The 17,313-nt window shown below is 37.9% G+C and overlaps 2 protein-coding genes and 2 long non-coding RNA genes across 20 annotated transcripts; 2 read left to right on the top strand and 2 right to left on the bottom strand.

Moving 5' to 3' along the window:
• Positions 1 to 1,992: 1,992 nt before the first annotated feature.
• On the bottom strand, positions 1,993 to 4,965 carry LOC113711825 (uncharacterized). The gene is made up of 2 exons (XM_027235043.2): positions 3,661 to 4,965; positions 1,993 to 3,005 (listed from the first exon to the last, which is right to left on the bottom strand). Exons 1-2 carry the CDS (start codon positions 4,592 to 4,594, stop codon positions 2,509 to 2,511), a joined length of 1,431 nt encoding a protein of 476 aa, XP_027090844.1. The 5' UTR covers positions 4,595 to 4,965; the 3' UTR covers positions 1,993 to 2,508.
• Positions 3,003 to 4,585, top strand: LOC140015389 (uncharacterized). The gene is made up of 2 exons (XR_011822025.1): positions 3,003 to 3,534; positions 3,631 to 4,585. It is a non-coding gene; the product is annotated as an uncharacterized lncRNA (long non-coding RNA).
• A 4,428-nt stretch (positions 4,966 to 9,393) lies between the features above and the next one.
• On the top strand, positions 9,394 to 15,358 carry LOC113712945 (uncharacterized). Of its 16 annotated transcripts, XM_072067569.1 has the most exons (4): positions 9,394 to 13,483; positions 13,907 to 13,958; positions 14,479 to 14,538; positions 14,794 to 15,358. In XM_072067569.1, the coding sequence occupies exon 1, from the start codon at positions 10,294 to 10,296 to the stop codon at positions 11,647 to 11,649; it is 1,356 nt and encodes a 451-aa protein (XP_071923670.1). In that variant the 5' UTR covers positions 9,394 to 10,293; the 3' UTR covers positions 11,650 to 13,483; positions 13,907 to 13,958; positions 14,479 to 14,538; positions 14,794 to 15,358. The 16 variants fall into 16 exon arrangements, with proteins under 16 accessions (XP_071923670.1, XP_071923659.1, XP_027092398.1 ...); XM_072067558.1 differs by having other exon boundaries at positions 9,394 to 9,731; positions 9,810 to 13,483; positions 13,907 to 15,358; XM_027236597.2 differs by lacking the exon at positions 13,907 to 13,958 and having other exon boundaries at positions 9,394 to 11,842.
• LOC140015333 (uncharacterized) lies at positions 12,719 to 16,690 on the bottom strand. Of its 2 annotated transcripts, XR_011821956.1 has the most exons (4): positions 16,473 to 16,581; positions 15,642 to 16,370; positions 14,643 to 15,416; positions 12,719 to 12,844 (listed from the first exon to the last, which is right to left on the bottom strand). It is a non-coding gene; the product is annotated as an uncharacterized lncRNA (long non-coding RNA). The 2 variants fall into 2 exon arrangements; XR_011821955.1 differs by lacking the exon at positions 12,719 to 12,844 and having other exon boundaries at positions 14,617 to 15,416; positions 16,473 to 16,690.
• Positions 16,691 to 17,313: the final 623 nt, after the last annotated feature.

The following is a 17,313-nucleotide window of genomic DNA, read 5'->3' as shown; positions in this document are numbered from 1 at the left end:
CTGTTCCTAATCCAGCAAGGACTGTGATTGGCAACAAGCAATTTTTTATTTTTTGGGTTTGAAGGCCTTGGTTTAGTAGTTAATATTGAGCCTCGGAACATAAGAGTTCTAAATTCTAATCCCCTGTGCCTTCTCCTCGTTTTTTGAATCTCACTCTTTCCCTATTAGAAAACAAAATTAAGAAAAAGGGAAAGAATTTGACTGGATGGTAAAGTGAAAGAGATTACAAATAAGAAATCTTAAGTTGAACACCTCTCACTTTAAAAAAAAATAAATAAATAAATAAAGTGATAAGCTTTGGCTTTTATTGCGTCCTATGATGCATTTGATAAAACTGAAATATAAAATTTGAATCCATTAAACTATAAATTATTAAGTATTAATCTATTATATTTGAGTGCATATCACATTTAGTGACAAAGTGAATAACTTATCACTTAATTTTGGGAGCAAATTTTATCCAAGAAATTCAGTGTCACTTAATTAATTCAGATGTTCAATTTTTGATTATCTAAAGATATGAATTCATTAAATTTAAATGTTGAATTGGGTTATTAAATAGGATCTCAGTCTCTAGAGCAAGTGTTTTGGCTGTAATCTAAAATGCAAGAAGTTTGGTAGAGCGTAATGTAATCCAAGGTCGGACATTGCATGTGTCGTGTGCTGTTTACCGTTACCTGCAACGTAAAGCTAACATTTTTGTCATTGCGATGCATGCAAGGGTTTAGGACTTTGAAACATTCATCATTTTATTTGGCAGATTATTCCTGTGATTTTGACAAATGGGTTAATAAAAATGAAAGAACATATAACTTCGGCACCAGAGCCTAATCCAGACTGGAGGATAGGGAAAGCAGTAACGGGTAGCCCAGGGCATGAAAGCTTATTCACCGTGTCTTTGGACCAGATAAGGAGCCCAGTCCACGATTTGACAAGCGTGTCGTTTGCTACTTTGATGGGCTTGGGCTCGAGCAGGACTCGTTTATTTCAGCTTTTGCCCTCGAAAGTAACCAAACAGTTCAATTGAATCCCCAAAAGTGAAAAAGTTTGCATTGGCTCCCCAAATAAGAAACTTGTTCCACTTTGCAACTTTGGTTCCAGATTCCTTGACGATGCCCCTTAGAGATGACTTAATGATTACTTGAGAAAAATTCCAGGGCTGTTTTTGGATTTCGAATTCTACTACTGTATATTTATGTTAAGAGACGAAAAAAGTTTTCAACAAGAAATCACCTTATTTTGCACTTTTCTCTTCTTTTCTTGTTTGTTTGTTAGACCAATCCATGCAAGATATTGGGAATAAGAGTCTTCATAAATTCATTCCTCCAATGTCTTCAACACATCATAATCACTTCAACCAAGGGCTTCTATGAAGTCATGCGACAAACATACTAGTAATTAAAACACTAAAAAAAAGAAATGCAAAAAGTTCAACAAATTTTCGCGTTCGGAAGGCCAAAATTCAAGCATTTCTCGTTTGGTGGCTTTAATTAAAATGTTTGGCCACTTCAGAGAGGCCAAAGTGAATAAAACATACTTCTGTGTTATTGTATAATTTCTAAATTTTTTGAACCAATAATTGACTAGAAAGGTCAAGATTCTCTTCCTTCCTTCCTTTACCAACATGACCTCCATTCCATGACGCAGTCGGTGGCCTGTTGCCGGTGCCTTAATGACGAATCAAATTCGGAGTCTGCCAGATTCAACCTAACCGACACCACGCGTAGAATCAAGATAAAAGTTTGGTTGTATGTCATCTGTAGAATACTACTCATTTTTTTTATTAATATTATTTTTTTTTTGGTCAGCTGCAGAATACTTATTTTTATTTAGTTTCAGCCCTAAACAAAACAAAAAGTTGTTTTTATCTTGGGTTGTTTTTGAAGTGATAACAGCCATACATAGATTACAATTTGAAGGGAAGGGAAGGGAAGGGATGTATATTATATTGGTCAACCATTTGATACCCTGTCCATGAATCGCTAAGGTTCATGCATCTAAATAGTAGTAATTGATTCACTGAATTCAGCAGATATGGTGCTAAAAGCCCAGAAGTATCTACAGTACAGTTGAGGGATGTAAACAGTTCCAATCTCCCAGACTAAATACTTTGGCTTCTTGAAAGCCAATCAACAGCCAGAATGAAAGCAAGCTCTCCATCCCCTATACGAACGGAATGCATTTTGTCAAATCTCTTTTAAGTTTGATTCTTCCAAAATATGTACCCAAAGCAAGAAACTTTTACAATCTAACCAACTCTCTGTTATTTACAAAACATCTTCACAACTGGTCAAAATCTGAGTTTCCAAGGAGTATTGAGCCAAAAATTTCTCCCTGGTTTCTGCAAGGTGCAGTTTGTAAGTGTCGCTGGGCTTCTGATAAGATCAGGGATTCAGCAAGCAACTTCACACTGCAGGGCTGCCTTGTTCCAACTTCAACAATGCCATGCTTACAAGAGAAACAGGCAAAGAAAAGCTGACAAAAATCTTGGTCATCATGGGTGTGCCGCTACGACGTGTTCGTGATTGGTGATTTTCCATAGCTATCTAAGACGATTTCAAATAAATCACCTTCAGATTCTTCATCAAATTCTACTCCTCTGTTCAAGTTGTTGCCAGGGGTGCTGGTGCTTCTCGTCGTACTTCTGTTTAACCACTGAGCATCTATTCTCCCCATTGAAAAGAGCTCTCTGCTGTCCTCATACCCCAATACCGGAGAATTTGCAAGAGGGCCAATGAAGCAAGGATTCGGAGTTCTTTGAAGATTTGCTTGTGCATATTTGAAGGCACATTGTCCAAGATTAACAACAACTGTAATGTCACTATTTGCTGCCAATGTTGGGTAAAGTGGAGTCCCAAATTCTTCGGATTTACAGTGAATTTCATGCACAAGCTGAGAATCCACCGTGAAGAAAACCTTTTTCTGGCTAGGATTGTATCCACAACCAATCACTGTGTCTGCTCTTCCCCATTCTTCCCTTTCAGACTCGAACACAAGTTTGACACCTGGATACATAAAACAAAAGACTATGAATTAATGGTATTGCGCATAAGCAAGGGTCAATTTCTGGTCCTAACCTAGTCAGTTTCTTAAGAACGCCTAAAACTACAAATAAGAACCGACCGTCTTCAAATCGAATATTTGCAACTAGTAGCCAATATTTTCTTTTATCACCTAAGCTTGAGGAGTGGACCTCGTTCCCTTCTCTAATGTTTAACTCGATTACATTCTCATTTCTGACACCTATATTCTGAAAATAATTTTTTCTGCCTTAGTCTATCTCTATAAAATCAAAGTGGAGCATCTTTTAATTGGGTGGTTAAGCAATATGGCGCATTTATCTGCAACCGTATATAATGACAACCTATTTCATGACAATCCTGAACTAGTGATGTGCAGACAATGCAGAATATAGATTTTTTCAGAAGATAGTGGCACATTTGGTTGTGGAAGCAAATGGTGCTATTTAACTGTTCTCCATGTATTCGAATGCCTATTTGCTGGTGCAGTTCGAAAAAGAACGGCGCTGATTAGGTTGTTGTTCCTTTTTTTAATGCCATATCCCCACCTTTTACATGGAACAGCGAAAGTTTGACCGCAGAACAGTGTCTGACATGCTAATTTGTGTAGATTGCACGAGACAACAAATGAGAAACTTACCATCAAGAAAAATGGAACCATTAGAATTGAATCCAATCGATCCTGGATAGCTTCCCGGAAGCTTAAGCGGAAGAGGGCCGCCTCCTGCAAGCCCAATAGACAGCACAGCAGCTCCAGGTTTTCCATCTTGTTTTCCTGCAAGTTTCATTTCCTCTATCTTGCTATTGCCGTTACCATGGCCACTTGGAAAATTAATTAAAGTCTCAGGACTGACTTTTGCGTTGAAATCCTCTTGAATGAGTTTTATTTTGTCCCCGTCTAATCTACCTCCTTTTGCCTTGCCAACCACGTCATTTTGATCTTCACCAAAAGGTAAAATTATGATTTCAAAATAGGCTTCCTGTGGAAAAGCTGAATTTCCTAATGGTGGACCAGGCAAAGGCAAAGCTGTTCTGATCGCAGATTTAGCCACCATTGAAGAATTGAAGGCCGTATTTGGTGTTTTCTTTAATCCAGAATTAAGTCTAATTTTCTGCAGAAAATCAGCTGATCCTTGGCAAACTTCCCAACTGATTTCCACCTCCATTTGTCTGTCGTGATCCCCAGTCGCACACGGACCTAACAGGGATCTTGTTGATCGAGCTGAGGGAGATGGTGTAAAGGTTGTAAAAGCAAATCTTGACCATCCATTTTCAACAGCATCGGTGACAAGAGAAGGATGATCAGCCCAGTTGAAAAAAGGTCTTGTAGATAGCCCACGTCGGAAAACATAATAATTTGTTCTCTTGCTTCCATCTCGATCAAGATGATGAAGACTCACATGGTGAAGTTTTGCTGTTCCTGATTCCAACCTCTGAGGCACTGTTTCTTCATTTCCGCCAAGAATTTCTCTACGCTTTCTATTGGAACAGAAACATCTCTTGATGATCACAATTATCAACACAAAAGCTACTATACATGCTGCCACTATTGCAGCTTGTAACCATTCGAACATCTCTTTTTCCAACTTAAGTTCTCTTCAATCCTGGAAAAAAAAAATTTTTTTTTGAGGAAAAAGGAAAAGGAGAAGTTTGCTGCTAAGTAATTTGTGTTGGGAAATTTCAAAAGGAGAGGAATGTTAATTGAAGAGAAATCAGGGGAGAAAGGTGCACAAAAAAGGAGGGAGGGGATAGATGAAGGTTTGAGGAGGGGGGCGTGGACTGGGGAAATTAAAGAAATGTTCAAGGAAGGCAGCAGCAGCGCCAGCAACAGAAACCAAAAAGAGTAAGAAAATCAGAAAACAAACAAAAGAGAATAGTTAGTAGTACTGATGGAGAGGTGGCATGCTCTTGAAATACTTCTTCATTAATGCCTTTCTTTATTGACTGAGTCATCTCTCTTTGCCGTCTCCCTCTCTCATCATTTAACTATGCTAAATAAAATTAGGGATAATTTCAGAAACCTCAACCTCCCTTGAGGTTTCTAACAATTCCACTCGGCTCCTCTCAAGTTTAAAAAATTACACTTACCTCCCTTGACATAGTAAAATACCTATAATGCCCTCCACTTAATAGACAATTTTAAATTTAAGGCAATAAATTTACAAAACCTATTTTTGTCTCTTGTTTATTTTCGCTCCTATCTTTTCTAATTAATATAGCATCTTTTTATTATCTTCAATTTTGTGGATATTAGCAAATTGAAATTTACAAAGCAACAGAGAGCATATTATGTGTCAAATTAGAAGGAAATGAAGAGACTCGAAGCGATAGAGAAATGAATAATGAAATTGATGATTGAAATAGAAAAAAGAACTAAAGATGTGAAAATTGACATTTTTTGTTTGTTGTCACAAAAAACTTTTATAAAATGTCAATAATTATATATGGATTTCTTTAATTGGATTAGATTTTTTATTACGATTTTATTATGGAGGTAGAATTTATTCTATACTTTTGAGATATTAATAATTCTAAAACTATATGATGGTTGTAATGATGGTTTTAGATCAGATTAGGTTGTATTGAAAAGGTATTTGAGTATTGATAAATAATTTTTGGTACAACTGATTGTCAATTAGGTTTGTATGCGTGTTTTTCTCTTTTTTTTTTTTTACGAGGCAAGTATTGATATTTTATGTAATTTAGGATTTTTTGAACAGCTACTTGATTTCAGAACTTATGCTTGGATGGTTATTAAGAATTAAACTTGTTAATTTATGTAAAGTATGGAAGAAAATAATTGAGTATACTATATTTTTCTTTCTTAATTTTGTAAAAAATAAGGACAATTTAGGATTTTTGTGAAAAAATCTATCTTATTGGACCTACATTGTTACTAAACATTAAAAGTAGGGGAGGTATATGTACTTTTTAAAACCTGAGGAGAGCTCTTTGTAATTGTTAAAAACCTCAGGGGAGGTTTATGAAATTATCCCGTAAAATTAACACCAACCGAAATTAAGTTGTATAAGAAATACTCCATTGCATTTCTATAGTTATTATTATCCTCCATTGCATTTATATGCTTTTTCTTACCTAATCTCACTCACCTTCCCTTATATTTATTTATTTTTTTTTAAATTAATTTTACATTTTAAAAAAATATAACATCTGAAACATATTTTAACGACAAGGGCACCCGTTCAATAGATCCAAACATCAGCGTTCCAATAGTAAAGTTCATAATTTAACACTCAAACCTTCTTTCTTTTACCATATTCTTTGCAAAATTTAAAATCTTCCTTGAAAGAGACGGAAAAAAAGGATGCTTATATTACCAGATTTCTTCTTTTTTCTTCACTTTGCTAAGATGGTCTTTTAGATCAACTTGTGGGTAGATGTAGATTTTTTTTTTTTTTTTAATTTTAACTTTAACGAAATGGCGTTTTAGTTCAAGTTGTGAATCAAGTTATCGCTTTGACACAGTTGCATGTAAAAGAAGCAACCGGACTACTAGGTTGAAAACCTTCAAGTATTAGTGGGGCGCCGTGGATTGTTGATTAACTTCAATTTCATTTTCAAAGGGAAGAGAAGTCAATCTATCAATTTTTGTGCGAAGCTAGCCCTTCTAGAGAACCAAACCTTGGTCAAGGCCCCCAAGGACAAGGAGAGATAGAGATAGAGAGAGAGAGAGGCTGAGACATTCTTAAAAAAGCGTGGATTACTTCTAACAAAAAAGGGGATGAACCGATGGAGACAAATGTTAAAAAGGGAAAAGACAAACGAGGGAAGAGCAAAGATTTATCGCAAGGGAAGATGGTTGGGTGACGGTAGTTTTTTGTCGACAGCAGTTAAATTTATCTGTGATTAGAATAATCAATCTATTCAGGTGGTGGGGGGGCCAGTGAAAGCAGCAATCATTTTGCTTAAACCTGGAAACAAAAGGCGTGAGCCTTGTTCAAATGGTGGAGGCGGAGTCTTCACTTCAAGTCTGTCTGGATTCGATTTCAGTCCGTAATTCAATTATTTACCGTCTTAGGCATCGATCGAGCCCGCTTTGCTTGGACGCTATGGAATTAATCGGGTGATTTCGAAAACTCACGGTGTCGGAAAAAAAAAAGAAAAAAAAAAGAAAAGGGAAACAAAAGGCTTGAATTATTCTGTTCTTTTTTTTAGTGCAGGGAAAGACCACTGCTGATTTTGAAAATACTTTTTTGTCTTGAGGCCTCACAAGTACATCAAGTCCCTTAAATTTGCATAATATTCCTCGTGAATGTGAAAGCAACTTTTTCTGAGGGAATTTAGAATTCTAGCAGATGGGTTCTTTTAGTTAATGGAGTAGTTAACATACATAAGACTGACTTTATAGTAAGTGCTTCGTTCCTGTTTATTACTATATGAACAGTAAAGATGAGATGATGGTGTTTGATTAACATGCTGTCTACTTCAAAAAAATAAAAATAAAAATAAAAATCTTGGCCGATAACAATCAATAGACAGGACCGAAATATTTTACTTTATAATTTTAACGTAAGATATTTGATGCCTTTTTTTTTTTTTTTTTTTGGCAATGGTAAATATTTGCGTGCGTTTTAGATGTTTCAAGATTTGATTTGAGACATCTTAATCTGGAATGAATAAACGACGCGTTGCAGCTGCCCCATTTCTTGAAGTCTTGAGCGAACCTAACTTTTTTTGTCGTTGGGTATTGCTGGTTCGCAAGAAATTTCACTTAGTTACAAAAGACAAAAATAAATAAATAAATAAAATTAGCATCACTAGAGATTCTTGAGTATAATATTAATTATTGTCTAATCCACGTTAGGCTAGTATAAGCCTGATTTTCAAATTCAATCCTGAAAAAAATTTAGTTGACTAAAGTGTGATTTAATTAAAGTAGTAATGTATTGTTGGGAGGTTAGAGAATAATGGTGGTGTCAACGCCATTCAGAATCCAGACAACCTGTAAATCGGAGAATCACAATCATAAATGATCTGCTTCATCTCCCACCAAATTCTCATCTACTCAAATTATTATTATTATTATTAATCTAACACATTAGCATGATATTATAAGAACACAGAACAGTATGAAATTCTCCTCCATAGATCACCACTATAATATAGTGACTCATCCTGCTGTCTGTCCCTTAAATAATTATCCAAAAGTAAGAAAGTGATGTCATCAAAGAGTGCAATCAAAGCATTTAATTTTTCTTTTTTTGTGAGATGGGAAACTTGCTATGAGATTGAAAGAAGTCAGGTGAAGCATATAGGCAAGTCCAAGCACTTGAATCAGCCAAGTGAACAGCATTATGTTGTAACCACCAGCCTTTGGACCGGTGGCCACCACCAATGTATTAAGGTTTGGTGGGTGAAATCGTGCCTTCCACTAATTTACCACAATTAAATATGGTTTTGCTTAAAAAATTCAGGCGGGTACATGGTACACTGGCCTGATCCGGTGGTGATTCAGTCTCTTCTTGATTATCCCAGGACCTCTTCAAGTCCTCCCTCTCCCCAAAGTGTAGGAAGGTATCGTATCGACAAAAAAATAAAAAAGAACAACATTATGTTATGTCAAGTTACAGATGCATTTTTTTTTGTTATTGTTATGAAAAGTTTGAATGGATTCAATTTCAATCACCACCACGGATCAGGATATGTCTCGAAAACTATAGATCGCTTATAGAAATCCTTACAAATTGCAAACCAACACAGCTCTCGTATTAAGAGCAATTTTTATGAGAAATTGAATCAACTTGCGTTCGCGTCAAGTTGAAAAACAAAACTTACAAATGGTTTTGATACGCTTGCTCCCTTCCAAATGCTAGTCACTATCTCATCCAGAGCTCAGTAATTAATTGTATCACTAATTTACTTGCTGATATTTTTATGTATTTGATGTATTTTACATTAATTATGTGTGAATTCAATTAAGAAAAGGGCCTCCCCTTTCACGAAAGCGCGACGGTAATTTTGGCTACGACAAAAGCGCTGCTCTGCCGCAAGATGAAAAAAGAAAAGGAAGAACAAGAATCCCACCAAATAAACAAATTGGACACTGCAAGCAAAGCAAATATTGGAAAGTCATATGGGGTTAAGATAAATATTACTACTGTGGTAGCAGTAGGCAAGCAAAACCATCTAAACAGGAGCTTGTCCATCCCATTTTGCCTCTTCCAACCGGACAAAAGTATCCCGGAGAATGATTAGAGAAGAAAGGCATGATTGAAGATTAATCTCGGACATCGCAAAAAGTACTATGTAGTATTTGAGATGTCACTCAACGTCACCAATGTGTCACCTGAATAATGGGCTTTTTACATCCGCCTGTTAGGTTCTAGTACCTACTCCCCTCCTCCTTTATGCTTATGGGCTCTCTCCCACAGTACCACCGGTCCATCCCAGCTGAGGACACCAACCCCTCTGCTCGGCTAGTAATGACTAGTTTGGACCACCGGCAAAAGAAAATAGTGTTTGGCTGTTCTGCGCTTTTGCCCGCCCTACAATCCAGATTAAGTTCCATTCCTCCATTTCGTTGGTTGGTTCCACTCTCCAATTTTTTTGGATCTCAAATCCAAAACAAAACGGTTATGGACTTTTCAACAGCAGGAGGACGCTGGGCAGTCGAATGAATGTCGCAGAAGTTGAAATGTCAATAATGTTTTGGATCGTTCGTTCTAATATATGCCAATGCACAGGTCACAGGTAGGAGGTCTTTTGTCAGTAATACCTGCTCATCCTTTTGAGCGTAAACAATTTGAGACTTCACTTGGATTGCTACAGACTTGTGATTTGCTGAGTTGAAAAAGGGGAAATGCCCAAGGCAACTTGGTCGCAGCACAAAACATCGATCCCTTGAAGTCCATCATACTCACTCCTCCAAGTTCATATTCTCCCAATTTCACAAAGCTTTTTTTTTTCCATTCAAAACCTATATATATATATATTCAAAACCTATCATGGCGTAATCATTGAGCGTTTTTCAGCTATACATTGATCCAAGAAAAAAAATCCCCCAAATGCAAATGAAAGGCAAAGGCGCAGAACGGGTATGAAGCGCGTTCATGTTGAAGGCGTGATTCAGAACCAACAAGATTCGTGCACCTGCATTTCCCGAACATTCAGCTGCTGCTATAGGAGGCAGAGAATATTCTCATCTCCCTCCTGAAATTATCTCAACTTCCACAAGGTCTCCTTCCTCTTCCCTACGACCACTTACACAATCCCGGAATCCCCCGCCAAAAACCCATAAGCTATAAGGTTTACCATGATTAACTCCCTATGCACCTCCATTGAATTCATCCACCTAAATTCTCCACCATTCTCCCACTACAGATTCCCCAAACCCCTTTTTCTCATTCCGCAATTCGCCCCCCAAATACCCCCAAAACCCCTCTCCCTATCCGACCCCAATTCATCTGGTAAATGGGCCAACATCAGAGCCTGTGCAGCAGAAGCTGCAGCCGAGAGCGAAATCGATATGGTGAGAACCAAAGAAGGCATCTACACAGCTAAGCCTAAGAAAGTAGTGGTCTTATGGGACTTAGATAACAAGCCCCCTCGCGGGCCGCCGTACCAGGCGGCGATGGCCTTAAAAAAAGTGGCCCAGCATTTCGGCGACCTGGTTGATATCTCTGCTTACGCTAATCGACACGCTTTCGTTCACTTGCCTCAATGGGTTGTTGAAGAACGCCGAGAACGACGGCGTATGGACATTCTTGAGAGGAAAGGTGTTTCTACCCCTTCTGAACCCTATATTTGCTCTGTTTGCGGGAGAAAATGTAAGACACATTTGGATTTAAAGAAGCATTTTAGGCAGTTGCATGAGAGGGAGAGGCAAAAGAAGCTGAACAGAATGAGGTCATTGAAAGGTAAGAAACGACAGCGTTTTAAAGAAAGGTTTGTTGATGGCAATGAGAAGTATAATGAAGCTGCAAGGACTTTGACTTCGCCGCAGGTTGGGTATGGATTAGCCTCCGAGCTTAGGCGAGCTGGGGTGTTTGTGAAAACGGTGGAGGATAAGCCACAGGCTGCTGACTGGGCATTGAAAAGGCAAATGCAGCATTCTATGAGTAGAGGGATTGATTGGTTGCTTTTGGTTTCGGATGATTCAGATTTTTCTGAGATGTTGAGGAGGGCGAGGGCGGCCAATTTGGGGACTGTTGTCATTGGCGATGGGTACAGAGCATTAGGGAGGCAAGCGGATTTATGGGTGCCATGGAATGATGTGGAGAATGGGGAGATTAAGGAGGACGATTTGGTGTCGCAGATAAAGAGGAGGAGGGAATCTGGAGGGAGGAGGACTGGGAGGTTTTCAGTCAGTGAGTTTGAGGGGGGATTAAACGGGGAGGGGAGTGTAGACAGCTTGATGGATCAGCTTGTTGGGACAACGGGATTTGATGGAATGAGAATTTCGGCATTTTCTGAAGGGGAGGAGGAAGAGGATGAGGACAGGGAAGAGGAACAGGACTGGCTGAGGGAGAATCAAAGAGGTTATGTTCAGATTGGACTAAAAAATTCTATTGATGACGAGGATGATCCTGATGAGTACACTGAGGAGGAAGATTATGTTTTAGACAGTGAGGAGGAAGGGGTAGAAGAGGATGGTTTGCAATTCTGGTAAACTGTGCTTCTGTAAATGGTTCGGTAGTGTGAGATTTTTGGCATGGCCTGATATGAGATTAACGCTGATTTGTCTGCTTCATGCTAAGTATCAATCAAGGGATAATAATGGGAACAAGAGTTAATTCCTAACTGCACATGGAATTAGCTGCTCGGATTCTTGATTTGCCAGACAATTTTGTTGAACTTATCAGGTCATTTTCTGTTCTTGCTCGGGGATATTTAACTGCATTTTCCAATGCTATGTGTTTAAGACAGGACACCAACCTTATACATGACCGTATCCTGAAGGTTGATGCTTTTGGTATTATACTTTTCAAATCTTCTACCGACAATATTCCACGTACCTTGCTAGACTAGCATGATCATTTCGTAAAGATTTAATTATTTCCCACTGTGGATATGTGATTTCAAGAAAGGTTATGCTGTGCTATCTATGAAAGAGATTTTTCTGTTCCCCCCTCTATTTGCCATCAATGAGGTGTTACTTGAAATTGATGTATTTTAGCTATTTCAAGGACTGTTCTGTGTTTTATCTTCTATTTGCCATCAATGAGGTGTTACTTGAAATTGATGTATTTCAGCTGTTTCAAGGACTGTTCTGTGTTTTATCTTGTATGTGGCTTCAAAGATCTTATTGATGTACTTTGATCCCTCAAAATAAGTGTATTTAGGTTATACTTCAAAACCTTGGCGACTTTGCTTCTTTTACGTGACTTTTGTCTAGAAATGTATAACTGTGCGCGTTTTTTCCCCCTAATGCAGATTAATCAATTGATTGTCTCTAATTTTTTTAAGCCATCTTTTGCAATTATGCAATAGTTTTTTTCATGAATGTTGGGAGTTTTGCAATGAACTGACTCTTCTTGTCACCTGAAATCACTGTTAGACGGGTGATTGTCATTAAATTAGTAATATTGCATTTCATCAGTCATATTAACACACTAGTTGGTTATATAACACAATGTGGTGATCCACCTACATAATATGTTCTGAAGTGGAAGTGCTATGGATTTTAACCTTGATAATTGGAAGGGTTTTGCAGTCATCTCTGCCTTTGCTCCAGGCTTCTTTGGGTGACATGTAGAGGTTGTTCAGTTTGTCTTCTTCACATAGGAGAACCTGTTCTGTTAATCCACCGGTAAAAAAGATTCTTGACATGAGGATCAGCATCGCACTGACTTGAACCACATCCTCTAGAATGAAAACAAAACAGGGGTCAGAATTTTCAGACTCCACTAATGGTATGAAAACAAGGAAAAAGATGTAAGAGATAAACAACATTCTTTTGCTGGTATTGTAAGACCAAGGTACAAGAAGAAGTAACTAAGTCATTAGAGACGCATCAGGCACACAGCTAAGTCATTCTTGACAAAGCTGGTTATTATGTATATTGAATGCACGTTAACTAAAATAGGCAAAAATTAAAAAGAAAAACAGAGAACAAAAGAAGGAGAAGAGAAGCACACTATATGCGTAATCTAGCAACATATCAAAAATGCATCGGCCATCTTAGGAACAATTCTACCAACTGACAAGCTTTGTTGTAAAAACTTCATTAGGCTTCAGCAAAGTATATTCTTGAATATCTAGTTCTTATGTGTTTGAATTGCCTAGTACTGAAATAGCTATATATATCATTCAGGACCTCTATTGGCTTTTGAAAGGTCCAATGTCTTTTCACTTGTTGCAATATAAAAGTGTTCTGTGTCTTTGTTCAAAATAGAGCAACTATTCAACATTTTATATGGGTCTTAGCCTCTTGATCTGTACAAAGAGATTATAGTAGGAAATATCTGATCATATAGGCATTAATTTCCCGGTGCCATGCTCTGGTATGCAATGTTTTTTCCTTTTTTGTTTGAATATTTACAAAGGGAAAATTTTTTTTTTGGGGAGCTTACAAAGGAAGTTATATTCGTGAATAGTTGGCTTTGGGTGCTGTGATTTGAGATTATGATTGGTTTGGTTTAATGTGCTTATTTAATTTATCTGGGGTATGCATATCGAGCTTTTGTGAGTGTGTTGGCCTCTAAATAATCTCCTGTGCCTTTTTCTGGAGAAATAACGTATTAATCTCTGGAGCATCCCTTACATTTCTTTGAAAGTGGGATTACGATGGTAATAGTGGTTCTCAACTAGCATTTTTGGCTCGCCAGTGCCATTGCAGATTTGAGTCTTACTTTAGGTCCTTGATTTTGTCTTGCTTTTCCTTTCATTCTGGGATGTTGAGGATTATAGTGTCCGTCATGTTGCAGAAATGGAGGTTTATGTGTTTCATCATTTCTCACTTCTGGTCTTATGCACGAGGTTAGTTATTCTCCCATTTGATTCTATGGCATGTTATGGCAGACAATACTTCCTCCAGTTATATTTTAGTTCATAGGCTGTCTTAGGCCCACATTTTCTCATTGCAGGTGACGCACATTAAAATCCACCACAGTTTAAGAAAGGAACTCCTAAAAGCTACGGATAGTAGTAACAGAATCTTTTCTTTCTTTAGTTGTCTTGAACATGAAAGATTTGTTGGCACAGCTGAGTGGATGATAGTTTATGATTTTTGGTCGCTACTATGTTGGATAGGATAAAGCATAATGGATTTGTTCTCACTGGTTGGCCATTAAATTATTTGCCATGACCTGGGTTTCTCATATTCTTTATTGTGGTCCATTGTGGTCTGGTGAAATATGGGTTTGTCCGAAGCCATGCTAAAACTTGAATGGCTATATGTTCGTTCATTCAGGATTTCTGTTCTATGGGTTACTAATAGCTTCAAAGAAATGCTTTTGTGAAACTGAGTAAGATTCCAACACTCTTTTGTCGGATACAGAAATTTCCATGCCAACAAAATCTTCGATGGCTAGATGCGGTTGCTTTGGTGCCAACGCAGGTCTACACGGCTGCCTTAATTCATATTCGCATTAAATATCTTACCAGTTTGGACCATTGAATTTGGAGGCTGTGTAAGTAAGGAAAGTAATTCTTTTATACCACCTCTTTGAAAAGGATGCTTCTAAAGTAACTGGCTTTTGAACTCCTTGCTTGTAGTTGCGTGTCTGAATGCCGGAATTGCTTTTCTTCTGTCCAGACTACTGATTTTGAGGCCACGCTGCTGAGAAATTTTTTTTCAATCATTTGTCTGCAGTAACAACAACAGCAGCAGCAGCAAAAGAAGAAGAAGAAGAAGAAGAAGAAGATTTGCCTATTAGTATTTGTGTAATGGGATATTAATGTAATTGCACAGCCAACATGGAGTACCATACCACATCGTAAAACTGTCGAGGATAGCAGTAGGTCTCTTGTCATGTTTTAATAATGCAGCAGGTTCCTACGCTTGGAGCTTCTGTATCGACACACTTGCCATATAAGGAAGGATGCATCTTCGGCTGGTCCCCTTGTGGACTCCTGCTGATGCTGAGCATGGCCTAGTTGAAAGCATGGCCCATTTGCTGCCGTTGTCAAGTGCGTAAAAAGGCATAAACAGATTTTTGGAGGCCAAGAAAAGGAGGCTGACGGTTGAAAGAGCGCCATCATTCTCAATAATAATAATATTAGCAGCCTGTAGTGTAGCAGCGGCTGTGGCTGCCCATTGGCCGTAGCGTTAGAATGGACCGACCCGTCGGCAGCCCCTATTTTGCTTGCTGACGCAGGTGGCTTTATCTCTAGTCAGGCTACATCCCCAAGTTTCAGCTGTTTCTCCGTTCCTGTCACTTTGTTTTACTGGTCATGTTGCGCTATTCTCTTCTATCTCATATTGGAGAAACATGCCTGAAACCCGAAAAAAAATAAAATAAAAAAAAAGGAGGAAAATTGAATAGTGGCGTGATCGGTATAAAAAATTGGTTCAGCACAACATCTCATCCTACCAACAAAACCTGACTACACAACACAAAATTGCCGACTTAAAAATTAGGCTTTGAAAAAATTGAAGTCGTAAGACCACCAGAATAGAATACAATAGAATAGAAATCGAACAGGATAGATGATTCTCACATCTTCAATTTCCAGTTTCTTGATTTGTTTATTGCGTGGACGGAAAGTCGTATATTCTCAATTCTCAACACACTGAAATTTCAGTAGTCATCCACCACCGACCTACTTTTACCGTGTCTCACCTCATGTCATCCATCATGTTTGTTTTCTGGATAAATTTCACAAAGTATGAAGTATAAACTACAAACTAATATGAATTTGTGAACCCTTTCTAACCTAGGCTATACTCCTCTTAAGAGAATACGAAAAACCCAAAAAAAAACAAAAAAAAAAATTTGTATTGTAAACCACTGTCAACATGCTGTGATCACTTGGACAAACCCCACAATTTTTCTCAAACCAAGTTCATCGTTCCTCTTATACCATATAGAAGTGTGTACACACACCCAAATACATACACATACATATATGTATGTATACGCACACCTTTTCTTGATAACGTAATTCCGCTCCTATACGAGTATTATTGGTAATGTTGACAAAATGAAACCAGAGGGTTACGCGATTTGAGCTTGCGTAGTAGAAGCGGAACCCAGCCCCATCCACGTCGGCAGATAGCAAAAAGCTTCCCCAACCTGCCCACTGCCACCCTTCTACGTGGAGTAGGAAAGCAAGCAACGTAGGCCCCATACCATACAAAATCGCCCACGGTTGCGGATGACGATCACTCTGGAGAATCTAGACTCGTGTTTAAGCAACATTGCACTCCCCTTGTACACAATGTCGTAACTGCAGCGAACGAAGATCACTCTAGACTATGTTAGGAAAGAAATAAATCCACGCATCTTCTTGATCCTAAATCGATGAAAGGAGAGAAAAAATAGAAAATACCTGGTAACGAGTGGAGATCATGCAAAGGTGATATGTGTCTTGACAACTATCATGGCGTGCAAGTTAAATCATTTAAAAGGTTGATGAGTCACAAACTGACTATAAAAAGGTCGGGCAGATTTCAATTTGACATGTTATCATGAGATCGATCTCGATCTTGAGGTCTCAACATGACATGGTGAAATGGCTGAGCGTATGAAAAATTGTGCAAAGGTAAATAAAAGTAGTAGGTCGCCAAGGGAGAGAGGTAATGGTGATTTCGGAACCTCTATCTAAAAACTTATACTTTCTTTGTTGCAGCTTTTCTTACTTATAATAATAATCATCAGAATTGATTCCGAGGAGATAGCCTAGCCTTCTACAGATTTGTCATCTCAAACAAATTCAAAGAGGTTCGATTATACGAGCAGGTGCAAGGTTTTACTTTTCCAATCGACGAACTTAAGTGTACATTGTCCAAGAAAAAGATGCATTTGTAAAATTGTATTCCAAATAAAAGTCATAACCCCAAGATTTTATGCGAGAAGAACACATTTTTGCCTCTTTGGTTTCCTTAAGGCCTGGTTAGCCAGTTTAGCACGGGGAAAATTGTTTAAAACGTTCTCACATTTTTTTTAAATACATTTTTTTCGTTCTTCACTTTTAAAACGCTGACTTTGTGTTCTTTGCAAAATTAAGTCAGGCTAAATTTGATCCTAACTTAGGTTTTCGATTACATTTTAATCCGAATTCATCATATGACCCATATGTGATTATTTTTTTTTAGGTGTAAAAAGATCAAGCCTCATGTTTTTAGGGGTAAAAATAGTTGTGGATAAGGTAATTTGATTAATTGCACATT

This window comes from Coffea arabica, chromosome 10e (genome assembly GCF_036785885.1).
Source record: "Coffea arabica cultivar ET-39 chromosome 10e, Coffea Arabica ET-39 HiFi, whole genome shotgun sequence".
Taxonomy (NCBI): domain Eukaryota; kingdom Viridiplantae; phylum Streptophyta; class Magnoliopsida; order Gentianales; family Rubiaceae; genus Coffea; species Coffea arabica.
This window is presented reverse-complemented; position numbering and strand designations above follow the sequence as displayed.